At 40.6% G+C, this 18557-nt stretch overlaps 1 protein-coding gene across 3 annotated transcripts in view; it reads right to left on the bottom strand.

Annotated features, from left to right (window-relative positions):
- Positions 1–826: 826 nt before the first annotated feature.
- The window catches only part of ptch1 (patched 1), a 76593-nt gene continuing 58862 nt past the window's right edge, over positions 827–18557 (bottom strand). For all 3 annotated transcript variants that reach the window (XM_088630030.1, XM_088630028.1, XM_088630029.1), the window contains exons 17-24: positions 17375–17558; positions 14898–15178; positions 10310–10447; positions 9258–9400; positions 5548–5647; positions 4826–5080; positions 3713–4277; positions 827–3239 (exon numbers count right to left, since the gene is read on the bottom strand). In XM_088630030.1, coding sequence (XP_088486156.1) covers positions 3714–4277; positions 4826–5080; positions 5548–5647; positions 9258–9400; positions 10310–10447; positions 14898–15178; positions 17375–17558 — 1665 coding nt within the window. In that variant the 3' untranslated portion in view covers positions 827–3239; position 3713. The remainder of the gene's footprint in view (positions 3240–3712; positions 4278–4825; positions 5081–5547; positions 5648–9257; positions 9401–10309; positions 10448–14897; positions 15179–17374; positions 17559–18557) is intronic.

Genomic DNA, 18557 nt, shown 5'->3' with positions numbered 1-18557 from the left:
TTTTTTTAAAATGAGTTTGAGTTTTGAGTAATGAGTTTTTTGGGGTTTTAAAACCCCAAATTTGATGATTTAAGATCTCCACATACTGTACTGTTGGAGCAATTTGGTCATATCCAACGACTTCCTGACAGACGCCCTCTGACATACAGCAGGCAGCACTGGGTAAAACAGAGTGGCAAGACCAAAGCTGCTGTTTCTATGGAAACAGTAAAGACAATGGCAACAAAGTGAAGAACCAAGTGTGAAAATTTCTTTCTTCAAAGGAAACTACAAATTTGAAAATTAAAATCTGTGGGATGGTTGATGTTTTTCTTACAGGGATGCTTTTTCTATGAACTGACTAAACTTTCATTCACATGCTGGCAATGGTTATGCGTTCCTTGCCAGGCCCTTGCGTAAATATTGGAGCAAGTGCTTTTAAATACTGGAGGCGGGGCACAATAACTCTCTTGTACTGTTAATATACCGAAACCACAAGGTGCAGAATCGTGTAAAATAGGAGGAAAACATGACAAAAATAACCTGTTTACCTTGTCAAGATGCTGGATCCCCCTATAATCTTTCTCTGTTGTACTGGTAGCTTTCATAAAACACTGATTATTTTAACTGTTTTTCATGTGATATAAACATCAAAAATAAGACTTTAGCATGTGAATGGGTTAAATGACATAACTTTGTTAATAAAAGACTCTACTGTATGTGTTGTTTTAATTACTGAGACTGAATATCTTCTGTTAAAAAGAGGCAATATCTTGACAAACCCAACTTCAACTGAAAAGCTTCCTTTTAGATTCTTTTTATTAGAGTTACAAACAAATGAGACAAATAAGTTATAATATTTTTATTTGTTAGAATTCTATCAGTGTTTGAACATTAATATTTAGAGAGCTAGTACAATTACTACTTTCATGGCTAGACGTTCAAAAACACAAACATTTTGCAGCTTTTTGAATTTTTCACTCTCCTGTAATACTGTATGGACATCATTTGTCTGAGAGCAAATTAGCACTGAAAGTGTACACTGTAACAAAATCTCTGTTATGTTCCAACAAAATGGTATCATTACATATAAACTCTTTAAAAATATACTTCTGTCAAAAGACTTGACAACTACTATGTACACTACAAAAATAAATTTTCATATAAATAAATTATATGGCATACATTTATCTTTGTAACTGAAATGACACAAACCCACTTCTACCAAAAAAATGGCAGTCAGTGAGACCCAGAATTTTTCCTTTTACATCCTCAGTCTAAGAGCTACATTGAGTCCTTAATGTAAATGTTATATAATCTTTTTTCCTATTTAACATTAGTAAGCACTTTATACAGATAAACAATCCATTAAAGTAAAAACATAGCTGTAATAGTGTTTTCAATAGAAATAAAATTCCCTGCATTTGTTTTGTTATAAACTGGCATATGAACAATAATGTCAGAAAAAAAAAATCTTATCATACAAAAATATAAATATCACCAAAAAAAGTAAAAAAATAAAAAAAAAATAAAAAAAGGATAAAATAGTTGCCAGCTGTGGATTTCTCCTTTGGCCAATGTGACTTGAGGAGAAAAACATCTACGTTTTGCAGAAGCAGCAGACAGTACATAATACACAATAGGGGAAAAAAGGCCAACGTACTGCAGTGTTCAAAAGAAAGACTTACACAAGAGGGGAAAGGCAAGCGAGAGTGACTGACAGACAGACACCAACCTAGCAGCAGTAGGAGGCCTGTCCGACCTCTGACACAGTCTCATGTACACTTGGCAGTTGAGGGTAGCTTCCAATTAGTGTCATACAGTTTTGTTGTGGATTTTTATGATCTCAGGTCAATCGACTGCGAGAGCTAAATTGAGGCCAGTTGTCTTCGCTGTCATTAAAACTTTGGGGAATCAGACAGTGTGCCGGTTTAGTAGGGCCATTCAGTGCTTAACCGTTGGTGTACTTGTCATTGAAGCTTATCTGAAGTACGGAATAGCGGGATAAGAGGAATAACAAAAACAATAAAAAGGGCCAGCGCTATTTTTCCACTGTAGATACTGCGTTTTTACCGCAGTCAAGTTCAAGTGCGAGGTTAAATCAGATCTAGTTGTAGCTTATACCTATATGGATACTGCGACAGTGCTTTACTTTAGAATTTGAGAAGTTGCATTTATGGCATATGGCAAAAAAAAATAAATTGCAGGCATTTCCAGTTTACTCTTTGATCTTTTAAGAGCTTGTGTAACTGGCATCTTCATTAACACATCAGTAAAAAAAAAAGTTTTCACAAGATCCTCTGTAGGCAAGTCTGTTTTAATTATCTAAAAAGCCAATGACCTAACTTCTGCTTCTTTAACACTAATCCTGTCTTTATTTTCCCCATTGGGAATAAAAACTGGTTAACATTCTTTAATAAACAATAAAGTGGAAACAAATTAAAGAATGGCAGATTTGAAATATTAACAGTGAATTTCTTAGGTAATTAAAACAGACTTTATTGCCATTTCACATTTTAGGTTCTGTTGTGTTTGGCAGTGAAGGGGTAACAGTTCTGACTGGAATGTGAGTGCACCAATGGCTGTTTTACAGTAAAAAACACCAGATACGAGATACAGTATCAGAGAAAAAAGGAAAAAACAAGCAAAAGAGTTTCAGCCACTCACAAAGATTAACGTGCTTTTTTCTTCATATCTGATCATTTTAAATATCACGCATAGCGTGTTTGAAAGTTAAACAGTAACATTTCATACTACCACAGGTTTGTGATATGAAAATTAACATTTAAAAACAAGATGCGTACCTTTATACACACTCACACATCCACTGCTCTTACACAATCTCACAAATTACTATACCATAAAAGAAATATTTGCATAGAATTATACAAGTAAATTATACAATATTTAAGCAGCAACAACTTATGCTGAAATGTATGACTAGATTAAGCTTACTCGTGGCACAGATACACAGATGAGTGTACAGTATAGATTACACAGAGTGTTGTCCCCAGTCTATTAACAGGAGTTGTTTGTCTCCTACATTACAGCTAATTTACATTTGTATTATACACATGTTTACATCTTTTAAATATTTATATATATATATTTGACAAAATAATACACTAGGTTACAGTAACAGTGAACCATCTTCCTGATGCAGCATGTATGTAGATTTCCCTAACTTCAAGCAGTTCTCCTGCAGGTTCAGAACAGAAGGACTCCCCATCTTTGGCCTTTTGTGCTTCAGAACTCTCTCACTGGAACCAAACACAAATCTCATTAAAGCAAAATAAAGCCAATATCTTTGTTCTTCTAGTTCCTCAGTGCCCAGAAGGTGTCTGTCAAGCACCTTAATTCTTTAAAAGAAAAGCATTTTCATATTAAACATTCACTAAAACTGGAGATCTTTCTAAATCTGAAATTTCAGATTGCAAAGAACTTACAATATGGTTAATTTCCATGACAGCAGCAAAGTATAGAAACCCGAAAGCCTTTAAATCTGCACATAAAATACACATACATAACTTGCTTATGTTTAAATATCACTGTTGCTATGTAAGATGATTTAGAAGACTATGTTAATACTTCTCAATTTTAAATATATTTTTATCCCACAAAAAATACCCCAAAACGTAAAATGATGTTACAGAAGGAGCGGAACTGAGCAAATCTGATTTTACCAAAAGAGAAACATTCTGTCAAGTGGGTACTCAGACCCAGGGAAACTCACCTTAACTGGCAGAGCTCTCCTGCTCAACCTCACTCTGCGTTTCACATTCTACATCCTGCAGCTCCATGACCTCCATTTTAGAGTCCCTCCTGTTGCTGTGAATGTTAAAAGGCACGTGGGGGTCTTCGAAGGGTCCGGGATCCGCCTGCTGGGAGCCCTCTGGAGAGGGGAATGCTGGGTAATGCGGGCCCTGGCCGGGGAGTGAATGCACAGCGACCGTGACGGAGGCCGAGGCAGTCACGGTGGTGATAGGCTGGCAGTACGCTGGCCCTGAGGGACCCGCGGCGGTGAAAGCTTGGTGTCTAGTGCTGTGGGGTTGGGAGCGGTGCCCTGAGCGGTCCCTGCGACCGGGGCCCGAACGCCCTTCAGTAGCAGTTTCGAAAGCGTCCATGCGCGGCCGGTGAGGGGGTGCTTGCTGCTGCGGCGGCGGCGGCTGCTGCTGGCTGTCCCTCGCCGAGTCCCTTCTGGGGTCCCTGCTGCTGTACCTCCGGGCGTGCTCCTGCGGCTGGGCGGGAGGCCGGGGCCAGGGCCTGGGCCGCTGCTGCCTGGCTTCTAGAGGTATGGCCTGCCGGAGGGAACAGTCCCCCTTTAGCACGCATCTCGAAATTCGGGACATAACAACAGATTGCACAGCGTTCAGCCCGTCTTATTTCCTTTTCACTATGTGCCAGGCATAGCTGCACGAATTGTTCTCAAAATCCTGCAACGATTTTAGAGGAAAAACCCGCACTATCTCTCGAAGATATTGTGTTACTTTTAGTTGAGGCCTTAGACTGAAGCAGGCCTAGCTTCAAGGAATGGCCAAGGAATAATTTGTTACTAGCTCTTAATGTGTTTGTCGCAAATATCCAATCATCTACTTAAAACCTGTTTTTTCATATCTTTTCTCATTGTATCAGGTACTATATCAGTGTGACGCATGGTCAGTTCGATTTCCAGACAACTGGGGACAAATTATCCGATGCCTTCAAGGGAAAAACAAGGCTGTGACTATACCCTTACCTTTAATACACCACCCCAGCCCTCCTGTCCCCTTACGATACTCACCCAGGGCCTCTAATTAAACAGTGAATGAACAATAGGGGAAAGCAGGGACTAATCTCAGACACTCACGGTGGAGCGCGGGAAGACTGGGTTCTCGGTGGCTTCGAGCAGGACCCGGCGGGTGGTGTGAGCCGGGTGGCGACGGGAGTCGTACTGCTGCAGCTCCTCGCTGACCCCGGAGACGGTGGTGTGGGAGCTGTACTCCGAGTCCGAGGAGTCGGAGCCGTTGGTCGGGGGCCGGGGGTGGACTGCGAACCGCACGACGCGAGGGGGCGGCTCGGGGGACGGGGTCGGCAAGCGGCTCCTCCCGTCGACGGGAGACACCTGCGGAGGGAGCGCCGAGGCGGAAAGTGAGGTAGCTGTGGGACGGCCCCTTCAGTGCAGGGGGGACCAGCTCAACTCATTCCTGGGTCTCAGGGCATCTCACAGCGTCCCTTGTCAACATACAGTGCCTTACAAATTCTCATCTCAATGCCCTCACGTTTCCTACTCCCCTCCTTATACATGCACGTTTCTTATTTGTTTATACATTTAATACAACATGAACCCATCATGTGCTGTGTTATGTCTTTCACCTGCCTGCCAAGGAAATTTTCCATCTGGTACATTAAAGGAAGTAAAGAAATAAGCATGAATATGTTCACAGTACTACCAAGGTCCATGTACTCAATCTACTTAGCGAAGCCACAGAATTAACATCAATAACAATAATAATAATAATAATAATAATAATAATAATAATAATAATAATAATAATAATAATAATAGATTCAGCGGACGTAAGGACTTACCTCAGGATACGGGCCAAAGTATGACAGTAAAACAGGAAGCAACACCAGTCCATTCAGAACTCCAAGCACAGTCAGGATTGCCAGCACAGCGAAGAAGTACCTGCAGAAAAAAACCCCACTTATGACTTAACTGAAATAGTCCCGCAGATGCACACTAAAAGAAAAACTACAAATCCAAAAATAAACACATAATCAGAACACAGTATTTTAGTATGAAGAAAAAGCAAAGTTGTTTTACCTTCTGTAAGGCTATGTCCCCAAAGAGCAAGAGCGTTAGTTGGTTAAAAGCACAAAAAGAGGGAAGAAAGTTAGTTGGTTAATTCATAATTATAAGAACTTGGTAATACATACTGCTGATTAGAACTAAGAAAAGAAAACAGCTAAAAACCCCAAGAAGGTGGTATGTGGAGCCACGGGCTGGAGGGACTCAAATAGCACACAAAGAAAGGGGGCCTCACTAATGAAAACCCTGCAGAAGCAAACAAATGAAGTGAAGGGTGTAGAATTTAAACAATTTAGTCTAGGAGGAAGAGAAGGGCTGTTCTCTCAGCGGCTAATCCACTGTGAAATTCTCCTGCATCCCACAATCCAATCCCTAATTAAATCTCTAGTGTAGCAGGTAAGGCCCCCCTCTCTCCCTACTTCCTCAGTCATTAAGTACAGCTTCTTTTGAAATTCTGCAAGTTCCGTTTGCAGGGACATATCTCCAAACTGCAATTTTGCTTTTCATTTTAAAGGAGTGCATATTGCCATTTTGGACCACAGTGCAGACTCTTCCACTGCCTTAATCTTTCACAGCACCTTAGCTTTTCTGTGATGACTTAGCAACACGTCATATTTGCGTTTCAACCACAAAAAAAAATAAAAATAATTAAAACACTGGGAGACAAGGAGTAGAAAGGGACTTCCCATAATTCAGGGTTAAGATGGAGGATCCTTTGGGAGTCAAGGTAAGCCTGTCATTGGAGAGGAAGGCTCCTGCCAGCTGGTATGCAGCACAGCTGGAGCTCAGACTAAACTCACCGACACATTCATAACTAATGGTTCTAATGGTTTGGCCTAAGGAGACTTTTTATTATTGAATCTGCCGAAATAATGGGTTTCTCTTGACAGTGTGGCAATGTAGTGGCGCCCTCTTCTCCTGTTTATTCCGATGAACGCACACTTAGCGCAAAAGCCCTTATTTAGTATTATCTGAGCTCTATAGGGACATTACCCCATTATTCAAGCAAGAATTGTGCCTATGAAAAAACCCTTACTTTAAGTTTAAAAATGCTGCCCAGGGTTTTATGGTACAGTGAATGTTTACACTAAAACCTTAAATATTTGATTCTGAATACTAAAAAGTCCCCCCCAAAAAAAGTTTTGTAAAATGCCCCCTTTAACAGGTAAAAAAAACTTTTAAATAAATGATAATAAAAGTAAATAATAATATTTATTCTTTTTTACACAGTGCTTTTCACAGGATCTTCCAGATGCTTCACATTACGTATTTTCTTAGTTCATATCGTATCCCTGTATTCCTAATCAATCAATACAAGTGGATATAGACAAATCAACACCACAAATTCTCTTTTAATCAATGAGGTATTTTCTGTATCACCTGTAGCTCCTAATTCTCAGATACTGCTCATTTCAGTCTCCCTAGCTAATCAGCGACTTCTCTTTCTCACCTCTCATTATTTCACTTCCTACTGTATGATTTCTCAGAATGCTACACGCAGGATACAACCTTGAGAGGTTTGCCATGGATAATACGTGAAAACCCAAATCCAATTCTGACAGGAAGAAAGAAAAGAGGAAAATAATCCTAATCTTCCATGTTTGTTAAGTGTACCACTTTGAAAATGATGGAGGTGCTCAGAACAGTACACATCTGTCACCATACTTAGGAATGTGACAGTAAAGCCAAACAATTTCTATGAAAGGAAGGTTCAAAATATTGGGTAGCTGCTTTTTATCACATTTAGTATAACAGTGAGACGCTGTCATTTAAAGTGCCTTTACAGAAGTACAGAGTTAAAATGGCAGAACCTTTCCGCATTCTGAGCGATTCATTTCAAGTCTAGCACTGCTGACCCTCAGCTCCCGTATGCAGACAAAAAGTGGAGTCCGTCCATTTTCGGCTGGGAAGGTCGGGTTTGCCCAGAGCCATACCTGAGCTCCTGTCAAGGTTTTTATTTGTGCTGTCCCTTCTCCAGAGCAACCTGCCCCTCACCCCCGCCATCCAACAGCCACAAGCACCCATCACAAAGAAGCAGTGTTACTAGGAACACGAGACAATTTCTGCTTGCAGAGCTCTACTGGTTGTTTAGCGAAGGAAAGGCATCTGTTTCACTGCTCTTCTCAAATTGCCCAGGAAAAAAAAAAACTAGTCCCTTGACTGGACTGATGAACTCCTGATTCTTAATTAAACCCACAAGCGACAGGCTGCCTTCAGCCCCAAACAGTAAATCCCTCAGCTTAATTTGCCTCTGCTCTCAAGATTAGTTTGAAACTGAGGGAGAACAGCTTTCCTCTGTTTAGTACTGGTATACACCCACATGCTCAGATACTATAACATCTCATTCTGGCACCGAACCGCTTTTCGTATTCTTTCGCTATAGCAAACTGAAGTTTGTTTACGCAGAGGAAGCATAGATGGAAAAAGGAGAAAAAAATCTTTTTGTACATTACAACCTATAGGGATTATGTGGGCATCAGAAAATCATATAGGTAAGAAATCTTAACGTTTTCATCTACAGTATAGTCCAGTACCTCCTGGATTTAATATAACTGGTATCTCCATCGCCCCACCTCACACTAATCACTTCCAAAAAAAAGAAGCCACTAAAATACATAAACAAGACATACACGCCAGCCTATTCCCACTTAAACATTTCTGCACTGTGGTGCCTTCAGAACATCTCCCCTTAAACATTTGTTCCGAGTCATGGGTTAGACCTGGGTCAACCACCAGGAGAAGGTAATCTTGCAAGGCACTTCCTTTCACAAACACTGAAGCACAGAAAATGACACGCTTCAGCAGAAGGAAAACAAAACTCGCACTAGAAAGACAGAAGAAAAGCAGCAGTGAGAGCTGGGTAAATGGTTTCCACGCCTCACAGATCTTCAGGTAAATGCCTCAACTACTGGCACCCAGAGAAAATCTTTAACTCTTTCATGACGGCAATTAAGACCAAACGAGGACCATAGCCTTAACAAGGGAATTCGACACCAACCTCGAACTACGCTCCACACAATGTGTAACACACAAAGTCAAAGTGTGTAAATATTTACTGCATACCCTGTTGGCTTATATCCTCAAGATCATTTTCTACTGCAACAAACAAGACTTCTTCCAACAACTGAAAACATACAAGCAATGGAAAACTGTTCTCACTGTAGTTGTGCTGGCATGCCTGTCGTTCATATTTACATTGGAAACCACTGATGTTAGGAAGAACACGACAGACTATAAACCTTCTCAAGGGATATGTTCCCATAAGATTTGCTGCTTTATAAAAAAAACAGCTGAAGAGAGAACTCTTAACAGTTGATGGGCATCAAGCGATTGACTCGAGCGGGTTTCTAAAGCCTACACTGAACTCACTGCATGTCCGGAACAACTGGAAAAACACAGAAGGGGAGCCCGCGCTCTCTCAGGGCCCGGCGGCGGGAGCGCATCCGGATCGACACGGAGTGCACGCGTGTTTGGCCGAGATGATTACCTGACAATGAAGTCAAATTCAGAGCCCGCGAGCATCAGAACTCCAAGAAGCGTGGAGAAGGCCCCATCCAGCACGGGAGCAAACATGTGCTCCAATGCCAGGACAGCGCGGCGGTTCCTGTCCCCAATGGCAGTAAGGAAGGCCTGCAACAGCAAAAACAGAAGACAAAAAGAAGTTTAGGGCAGATAAGCGAAACCATTATATTAACGTCCTAAAATGACATATTTTCACACCGATGTACAGCTTACATTAGGGTTGAAGCAAATGCAGACATTTCCCCTTAACTAGTACGCGTAAAAGCTGCATTTAAAAATCAAAGAGGGTTCAGCTTAACTCAGATCATCTCCCTGTGCTTTTATCTAAAGGAAGTTCAATTCTTTTTCATTGGCCAATCAAAGATAACCAGGCTATCTTTCGCCTCTACCCAGTTAAAACTAAAGCACTGAAAACACGATGCAAATAAGAAAGATTATAATGCCCATTAACAGGAACGGGAGGGGACTTAAATTGTTGATGTGACTGAATGTCATGTAGAAAAAATATAAAACATATCTCAGTACCGTTATGCTACTGATTTGTGCTCTAGTATGAGGACATAACACATTTGTTTAATTAGCAAAGTTTTCCCACCCAGTTTCCACTGACAGCTTTATGCCAAACATACAAAGCTATAGTGGCTATATTTCCTCTTCCAGAAATAGTTCATCACTACCGTATATTAGTCCAGTACCAACATACAGGGCACTCAGTAGAGATCAGAAGGCATTATACGAGCGCTGAAGAACTCTGTGAACAATGATCCACAGAGTTGATTTTCCCTCCCACTTTTGCTATATACATACACACAATTAATTTAAACCACATGAGTTTGTGTAAAAGTGGCCTTAAAATTGAGATCTTTAAACCAGTAGAATACCATACTCTCATAAGCCCCACATTCTAGCAACAGAGTGAAATAAAACTAGAGCTAATTGTGATTAGCTTCTTCAAACTGCTTCTACACCTTGATTAGCTTCGAGTTGCTTCTACACCTATTGAGTGACAACACCCACCAAAGCCACATGGACAGTGAACTCGACTCCAATGCCCACAGAGGCGATGAGAATGACCACAGGGACAGCACTCAGCTTGATCCCGATCAGGCCCATCATCCCAAAGAGCTCCACAGTCATCAGGGACAAGACCAGCACCTGCAGGGTTAAACACCATGGAGTCAGCTGCTACCACACAGACCAGAAAGCTCCAACCCTCCACTTTCTTGTTATTCTTTTGCTGCATTTCAGGAACACCACACTTGAGAGACATTTCAGCAATCAAAACAATTTTTTTGAACCTTTTTCTCTCTCCCCCTCGTTTCTCAGAACAGAAAGGCTTTGAACCTTAAAAATGTCGATTTAAACAGCTCCATACGGAATTGGTGGGCAAGGCCAATGTGAATTCTCTGTTGGTTTGGACCTGTCAGTTTTGCTTGACATGAAGAATAAAAAGTGAATTATAAGAAAATATCTGCTTATACAATCAAAGCCTTAGAAAATGCTGCTGTATTTCTAATTTTATTCCCTAATCTCAAAGCAGTGATTTTGAAGGCGAGGCTACACAAATTTCACCAAAAGAGGTCAAGCTAATTTCTTTGGATTGGGCAGCATTTTGTAAATATTCAGATTTCAGTGAAAACTAATCTGGCAGGCCCAAAGTCAGTAGTGAAGTAAATGCCATTATCATCTGATGAGTGTCAAGTTACTGGGGGGCCTCCCAGCAACTAATGTGGGTTAAAGGGAGTTGGGTGGGGAGAGGAAGGGGGTGACTTGGACAAAGCAAACAGTTAAATCTGAAGCCCATAACCTTTTCTTTCATCTAGCTTGTAAAACCTTTAAGGATGGACCAGAAATCCAGGGTACAGCTTAAGAGGATTGGGATGAGTAAAATATAGCCTACAATAAAACACAGAAAGGAAAACACTGAACTCAAAGCAAGCAAGAAATATTCCTGCTCATAAAAACGTCTGTATCTGTATATAATTTTACTCAAATAGAAAATGGGAAAGGAGAGATAAACTTTTATTCTGAAGAAAAGTTAAGCTTCTAAAACATATGGATCTCTGGACATTTTTATCTGGAATTCCCACCAACAGCCTCCCACAGACTGGCTGAAATCTGTTAATTTCGTCCATCACATTTATCCCATAAACATTCGATGTGGTTAAGGTAAGGGTAGTAGAACAGATATTAGATCCATTTGGTAGTGTTGTTTATTAATTCTACCCAGTATAGCAGCTGAAATAATTTCAATTTTGTCAAAAGTAATAAACATTTCAACAGTAGGTCTATCCTTCCTTCAGTGGCTTTCCTTTCCGTTTTAATACGTACGTAGGACGAAAAGTTTATGTGTATGTGTTGGCCTCCATTAAATATCTGAACACACATTTCCTTCTCCCTTTTTAAGAATAATCTCTGCTTGAGCAGTCTCACCAAGGCCACATGATTGTCAGATTTCATTTTCATAATTGAAGTCATGGTTTCTATTTCTCCCTCTTGCTGGTTCCTGATTTAAAGGATCCAGTAGTTGTGCCTGGTTTGTTATGTTATTATATCCTATAGTTAACTTTTCCCAACTTTCTCGGGTTCTTAAAGGCGTCTTAAGCTTCTGACTGAAAGAAGCATGTAATTTTACAAATGACAGGGTGATCATTTGGTGAGAAGATTATCTATGATTTATTAACAGGTTCACTGGAGAAACCCAAGATTAAATACAGGTTAAACACTCACGGCTTCAGTTTCTTCTGGAATAAATAATAACCATTTACATAAAGCAATGGTTTGTGTATAGTGTTTCCTCTCTGGCAAAGTTTACTACAGTCTTCTTAATTTGTGACACTTAACTACAGGGTGCTTTTTTTTGCATTCATCTGAGCAATTGTACATGATTTTATATTCAATTGATATAATTTAAGAAAGGTACACCAAATATTTAAGATATCCCTAAAAGCTAGATTATATTCTATTTCATAAAGTTTAATAAATTCAATCATATTGAGAAAGAAAAATAAAAATCTACTTAACAAAGGTCAGATGAAATACTTTATCCTGTACTGTAAACAGTATGTATGTGTAACTTGTTCGTACCAGCCCAGAGGCTCCGAGGTTATTATTTCGAAGTGTTAAGGTTTTAAATGTCACTGGCAAACTCTAAAACACAGCCTTGCAGGAACCAAGGCCAACAGTTTTAGGTTTATTAATTTAGACAACTAATTGATTTCAGAAACTCCAGATAATTGAACAAATTTGCTCCAATCAAATTTTAAAGTCTGAAAATGAACTTTGACGAGCCAGGTTTTGGAAGAGCAGATAACACCCATCTGCTTGTATATATATATTAATGGTATTTAAGAAAAAGGGCATTCACAAGTTCAGTCACTGTTGCCTGTGTTACTTCACTTCTATCCTAATTCACTTTAAACAAGTGCCTCTAAAAGCACCATGTAGACTAAACAAACTTCCCCTTGACAAAATAGGGGAAGATAAACACTGAGACCCCTAGCAATAAAACCACAGGCAATCTTTCTTTCTAAGCTGCAGTCCAATTCCATTAAGGTCAACACAAGAGCTAATATTCTCCCAAGTTAAACTACCAATGTGCTAGGACAGAATAAAGAGATTTCTGTAGTGTCTGCAGCTACCAGGAAAACAACAAACTATTTATTTTGAAAGACTATAGGATAAAGTAGTCCAGACTACACTCTTATGTCTTCTAACAAAATGGAAAGCTTTGATGAAGGGAGGGATTGACAAAGATTAATTCACAAACACTGGCAAAAACAAAGTAGTGCAAAAAGTGTTTACATAACATTAAAAAGGTAAAATTCATCTTTGTAATTAAAACATGAGAATCCTCTAATATGATTAAATAAACGGTGTCTATGATTTTGTGTTTGCTTTGGTACATTGCAAACGGCTTTTATGAGCATCTTTGAAGTATAGAACGCTATGAAATAGCTTACATTTTTTTCAAAGGTGTTTTCCAGCAAAGTTTTCTAACAGTTACAGTTTAACACCAAAGTGGTAAGAATGCTTAATATAGACAGAACAGACTATGCAATTAATTAACTGTAAAATACTAAGACTAGATAGATATGCGAAGGACAAAGGACAAGATTAGAGAACAGGTCTTTCCAAAAAAAAAGTGGGTCTGCACTAAATTTTCTGCCTTTTCTTTAATTTGAGGACCAATATTGCATAGATCAGTGCTAATATTTGTAAGAACATACAATATGTTCCAGAACTCATCATTGAAATATTTTGGAATTAACTAATGACATACCTCAAGAATAACACTCTTCAAAAACTATCTGGCAAATAGTGCTTTTATTATGTTTATAAGATGTGTTAAGGATTAACCAGAATGTGCTGGACAACAGCATTTAAGATCCTTGTCGCAACATGGTTTTTACATGAAACATCTACGTCTTTTTAGGATTCGCAGTGCTGCTGGAAACGTCCTTCTTCAAACCGCCTGCCTGATATTTGGTCATTTATGTGCCATTTTAAAAACAACGTTGTACAAACTTCATTCACATTCTTTTTCTTCATGTTCTCTCAAGTCTTAGTTTCATGCCATGGTAAACCAGAACAAGCCTCTGTGGCTCTGGTATGAATGTGACCTTTAGCTTTTTTACCAATAAACAAATCAGCTCTTGGATAACTCTGACAGTAACATCACCACCTTGCTGCCTGATCTACTCAACTGTCAAAACCCTAAGCAAGGCCGGACCTGGTAGGGACTGAGAGAGCTCCAAGTGAAATAAGAAGTGCTGTACTTCAGATGAAACATGAAACAGAGGTCCTGACTACTGGGTCATTAAAGATCTAACGGCACTGTTCGTAAGACTGCTATCCTCTTAGGTTTCTCTCTTAGGTCTGAATGATCTGGCCTTCCTAAGGTCCCTCTTAATTCAGAAAATTCATTTCTCACCTCTCTCCTGATTTGCTGAGCAGTGAGGCTGCTGCCTACACTTCTGTGGTGTATGAAGGGGGTCCTGCCTTATATGTAAAGTGCTTGGTGAACACTGGTTGCAAAGCACTACATAAATGTAAAGATTATAATTAATAACCATTATAATGTGTTAATTCATTAATTATAATGTGTTTCATGAGGAAAAACTGGGCAAGTTTTGAATCTTTGCACATCCTAAAGCTAACTATCTAGCCATGGAATTGGAAACGTTTAGTCATCAGGCTAAAGATCAGACTAGCTTAAAAATGGTTGAGAGAACTCTAAACAGCTTCAGAATGCCTCTACTTGTACAAAGAAAATAAAACAACTTGGAAAGCCTTAAATGAGTTTATACCCCTTGGATGTGCTGCTGAATAATAAGAAGGGGGGCAAAATATGGAAAAGGAGGAAGACAAACACCCAGCCTGCTGCTAAATCTACTGTCTTCCGACTTCATAAAGCCTGTTAATAAACGTGCAAACCACATGAAAAACCACAACTAAACTTTCTTTCCAGGTTTAAGGAAGAGCACTGCTTAAAATGTTTTGGTTTTTTTTAGTAGATGAGACTTCTAGGACGGATCTTTCATAACGATGGCAAAGGTAGCCCGATGAAAGGCGTGTGGTGGGTTGACAGTTTCATTTGACTTACAATGATGCCGGCCGTCCATGGGTTGAGAAGGAAGAGCGCGCAGACCAGGAAGGTGCAGGCCAGCACCACGCTGATTGACAGAAGAAGCCAGTGGCGCAGGCCAATGTACTGCTCCCAGAACAGGAAGGGGTAGCCATTGGGGTAGCTGGGCAACCCCTGTCTGCTGTAGTTGCTGCAGATTGACCTGACGCTTTCAATCGCTTCAACAAACTGGGGTGTCTCCCGCAGCCCATTGAGGTAGAAAGGAAACTGAGCATATTCGATGGGTTCAGCGGCTGGAACTACAGAAAGAAAAAACGAAAGAGAAAAAAAAACATAAACCTCTCATTACATTCCTTTCTGATAATCAACTTTCCATGTTGGTCTTAATGAGGCCTGAAACCTTCTGTATCAGCTCACAATTACCCCAGCTCTATAAAGAGGCCCACAGAGGCAGCTCCTAGTGACCCCGATGGCTGGGCTTCTGTAAACAGATGTCATTTCATTGGAGAAACCTTCTGCCATCTGCAGCAGTGTCGGAAGGACAAAAAGGTTAAATACTAAATAGCTTCAAATGACATTTTAATGTCTCACTTGCTTTAGTAAAATTAAGGGCGTCTGCGAAAGCTGGCTTCTTGCCGTTTCATCTCCTTGTTCCTACTGATCACATAAGGCTTTGTTCGCCTACCAGCTATAAAAATCCCTCTCCAGAGACAGCCACATGCAGTTTCGAAACCATACAGAGTCATTAAGGATCCTGGAATACGACAAGTAAAATCTATACATGAAAAACATTTGTTGCATTTTGAGCACTACCTTTACCATCACAGCAAAATGTCATGGACACAAGAAGGGCACTGAGATACAGCATGACACAATAAAACTCAATGCTGAGCGCATAAAAGACAACGTGGAAAACACTCCAGTGTGTAAGTCTAGGCACACGAAAGGAGTAAATAATAGTTTATATAAGGCCACCTGTGTACCAGCTGTTTGCGTTTTCTCTTTATCGGCACTTTTATTCTTAAAGCTTTTCATGCAGTGATACCTGTGATCAGCATAAGGAAAATATGTGCTGCGTGTAAACATTCGCCTTTGTTAAACTCATAAGGAACAAGGTCAGAATCTCAGCAGTACAATCCATTCAGATTCTTGCAGAAACCCTCTCATATGGATAACACCAAGGGATTACACCAGCAAGACAACCAGTCACCTTCTCAGAGCCTCAGAGCACACTGACTCCTCTTTGTATGTTTAAGAGCTACCATTTCCTGGAAACAGAAGATATATTGATACTGCGAAGAACAGTTTACTATAACACACCTTACTGGCTTTGGGGGGTGAGTGAGGAGAAAATTATCGGTTATCAAATAGAGTGACATACAACTGGGTGTTTCTTCTGACATTAATCCTCTATAATTAAGGCTTCAGATATCCCACTTAAAACCATATTATCACAAAATCCTCATTTCCAAGCCTGATGCAGAGCTAATAATACAGTTTTTTTTTTAAAGAACATTCCAGTCTAATGAACCTGAAAACTCCATCATCCCAGTGTTTTTAGTTGCTGCCTCTGTGTGTTCCAGCCCCTGCAGGGTCATTCAGCTGACTTGCTAAACATGATTTGCCCTATTATAATCTCAACTATAAATTTCCATTAAGACAAGACTTGGAAGGCTGCCACAAGGCTCCGGGGTTCAAATACAGTGAAGCACTCTGTGCTTGTTATCCAGTTCCATTTCCAAGAGCCCCCCTGCTGCAGCCCAATAACCACAACTAGTAGTCAGCCTGATAACCCTGACTTCAATACAAATTACATCAACCCAGGGTCTTCCTCCTGGACAAGAGGCCACTCCTCTGGTTCTGCGCATTGCTCTCTCCGTCGAGGAAGTGGAAATCACACCCACACTCCTGCTCACCTGCAAACAGCACTACATGAAGTGTAGGTATGTGTGGCAGCTCATATTTCTGCCGCTGCATTAAGAACCCTGAAGTGAGGAACATGTCCCTTTTCACCCCCTCACAGGGATGAATGGAAAATAAGGCTACACAAAAGGGAGAACCTCATATTTAAAAGCGCTTTTAATAACTGAGCAAGGTCTCTGAATGGCTGTCATAAAGAAAAAGGGGGAAATCTAAAAAATCAACTACAAACACTCCATTTTAAGTACTCATTTAAGTAGGAGCAACACAGCACCCAAACCACTGACTAATCTGGAATTAAATCAGGTTTTAGAACAAGTGCTCAAAAACAGCCCAGTTCTGTTTAACAAAGTTTGCCCAATATTTCAAGATGACAAAAATTAAGACCTGAAGAATCGCTATATAAAAAGAAGATAACTCAGTTTTTACTGAAATGACTAAGATGTTCAGGCCAGCTCTGGAGATGGGAGGACAGGGACACGTGCTTCATTTGTTCCGACAAGCGGTGCTTTCTGCCCCGCGGATGGGACTGGTAGCTGAAGCGCCGGCGGGGTGGAAGGAAGAGCCGTACTCACTGTTGAGCCTGGTCTCGGGCATGTAGTCTGTCTTGTCGTGGATCCACTCGGGGGGGTGGGGCCTGATGTTGGCCTGGGAGGCCGCATAGGCCACAGGGTTGTTGCTGACCCAGGCAGACAGGTAGATGTAAAACGCACTGGGGTTGATGATGCCATCCGCGTCCACCAGGCGCTGTTTCGTCAGCTGCAACGCAAATGGAAGCGACAGCGGGCTTAAAGATACAAAGTAACAAAATAAAACAAAACCCTCCGCCTATACAGTACGTGTTGATAGTGCGACAGAAAAAGTGTTAAAAACACGTGGAAACAATTTTATTATTTATTATTATTTCTGTGAAGAGACGTTTCATTTCTTGCCATTTAGAATCTCCATTTGATTTGGAATAATTGGCTGTGCGGTTTTTTTTTTCTTCAGATTTTGTCTTGCGGCTACGAGCCCCGCAACCACACAGGGGGGAGAATGAGGAACCTTCCGGTGTCACAGACGCACAGGCTCAGTGGAGGAGAGGTGCTTCCCTTGACGGCACTGTCTGCCTGCACGCATCCCGATGGGCAGTGAGGTCACTGCACTGTTTAAGGCCGGGGTAGGTTGGACCAACACATCCCACCCGGCACTGGTCAGGGCTGTGCCCCAGCTTGGGGAACCCTAGTGACGCGAGGTGGGCTCGAACCTGTGACCACAGAGTTGCAGACGTGTGACTTCACTGGTCGAGCCACTCAAGAGGCCCCAGCGATGGCTCAAACAGCACTTATTAAAACACCACTTGCAAAACAAGACTAATCTTTAGGTATTCGTTTTGCAGTTCTGTTTTGGAGACTACACTCTCGACACAGGGCTAAACTGTAAGTAGACTTCCCAAAGGTGGAAATAACCAAAAGAAAGGAAAAGGGGGGATTATTAGTTTCATTAGAAACATTTATTTACTGTGGAAATCAAAACTAGTTTGAATGTTTCAAATGACTGCTTCTGTATACTAATGATCGATTAAAAATAGTTCATGCAAAGCACACAACACTACTCTGTCATGGAAATTGGTGTTCTTTATATTTAACTACCTGATTTTGTGATGCAAAACTTCTCATCTTTCCTACCTCACATTCTTCTCTAGATTAATTAAAGCCAAAAACTACCTCCATAGTAGGCAGAAATATTATGAAAAATATTCTGTGCCACGCATCGGCT

The sequence above is a fragment of the Lepisosteus platostomus genome, chromosome 4 (genome assembly GCF_059453375.1).
Source record: "Lepisosteus platostomus isolate fLepPlt1 chromosome 4, fLepPlt1.hap1, whole genome shotgun sequence".
Classification (NCBI taxonomy): domain Eukaryota; kingdom Metazoa; phylum Chordata; class Actinopteri; order Semionotiformes; family Lepisosteidae; genus Lepisosteus; species Lepisosteus platostomus.
Note: the sequence above shows the minus strand (reverse complement) of the source record. Positions and strands in the feature narration are given on the sequence as shown.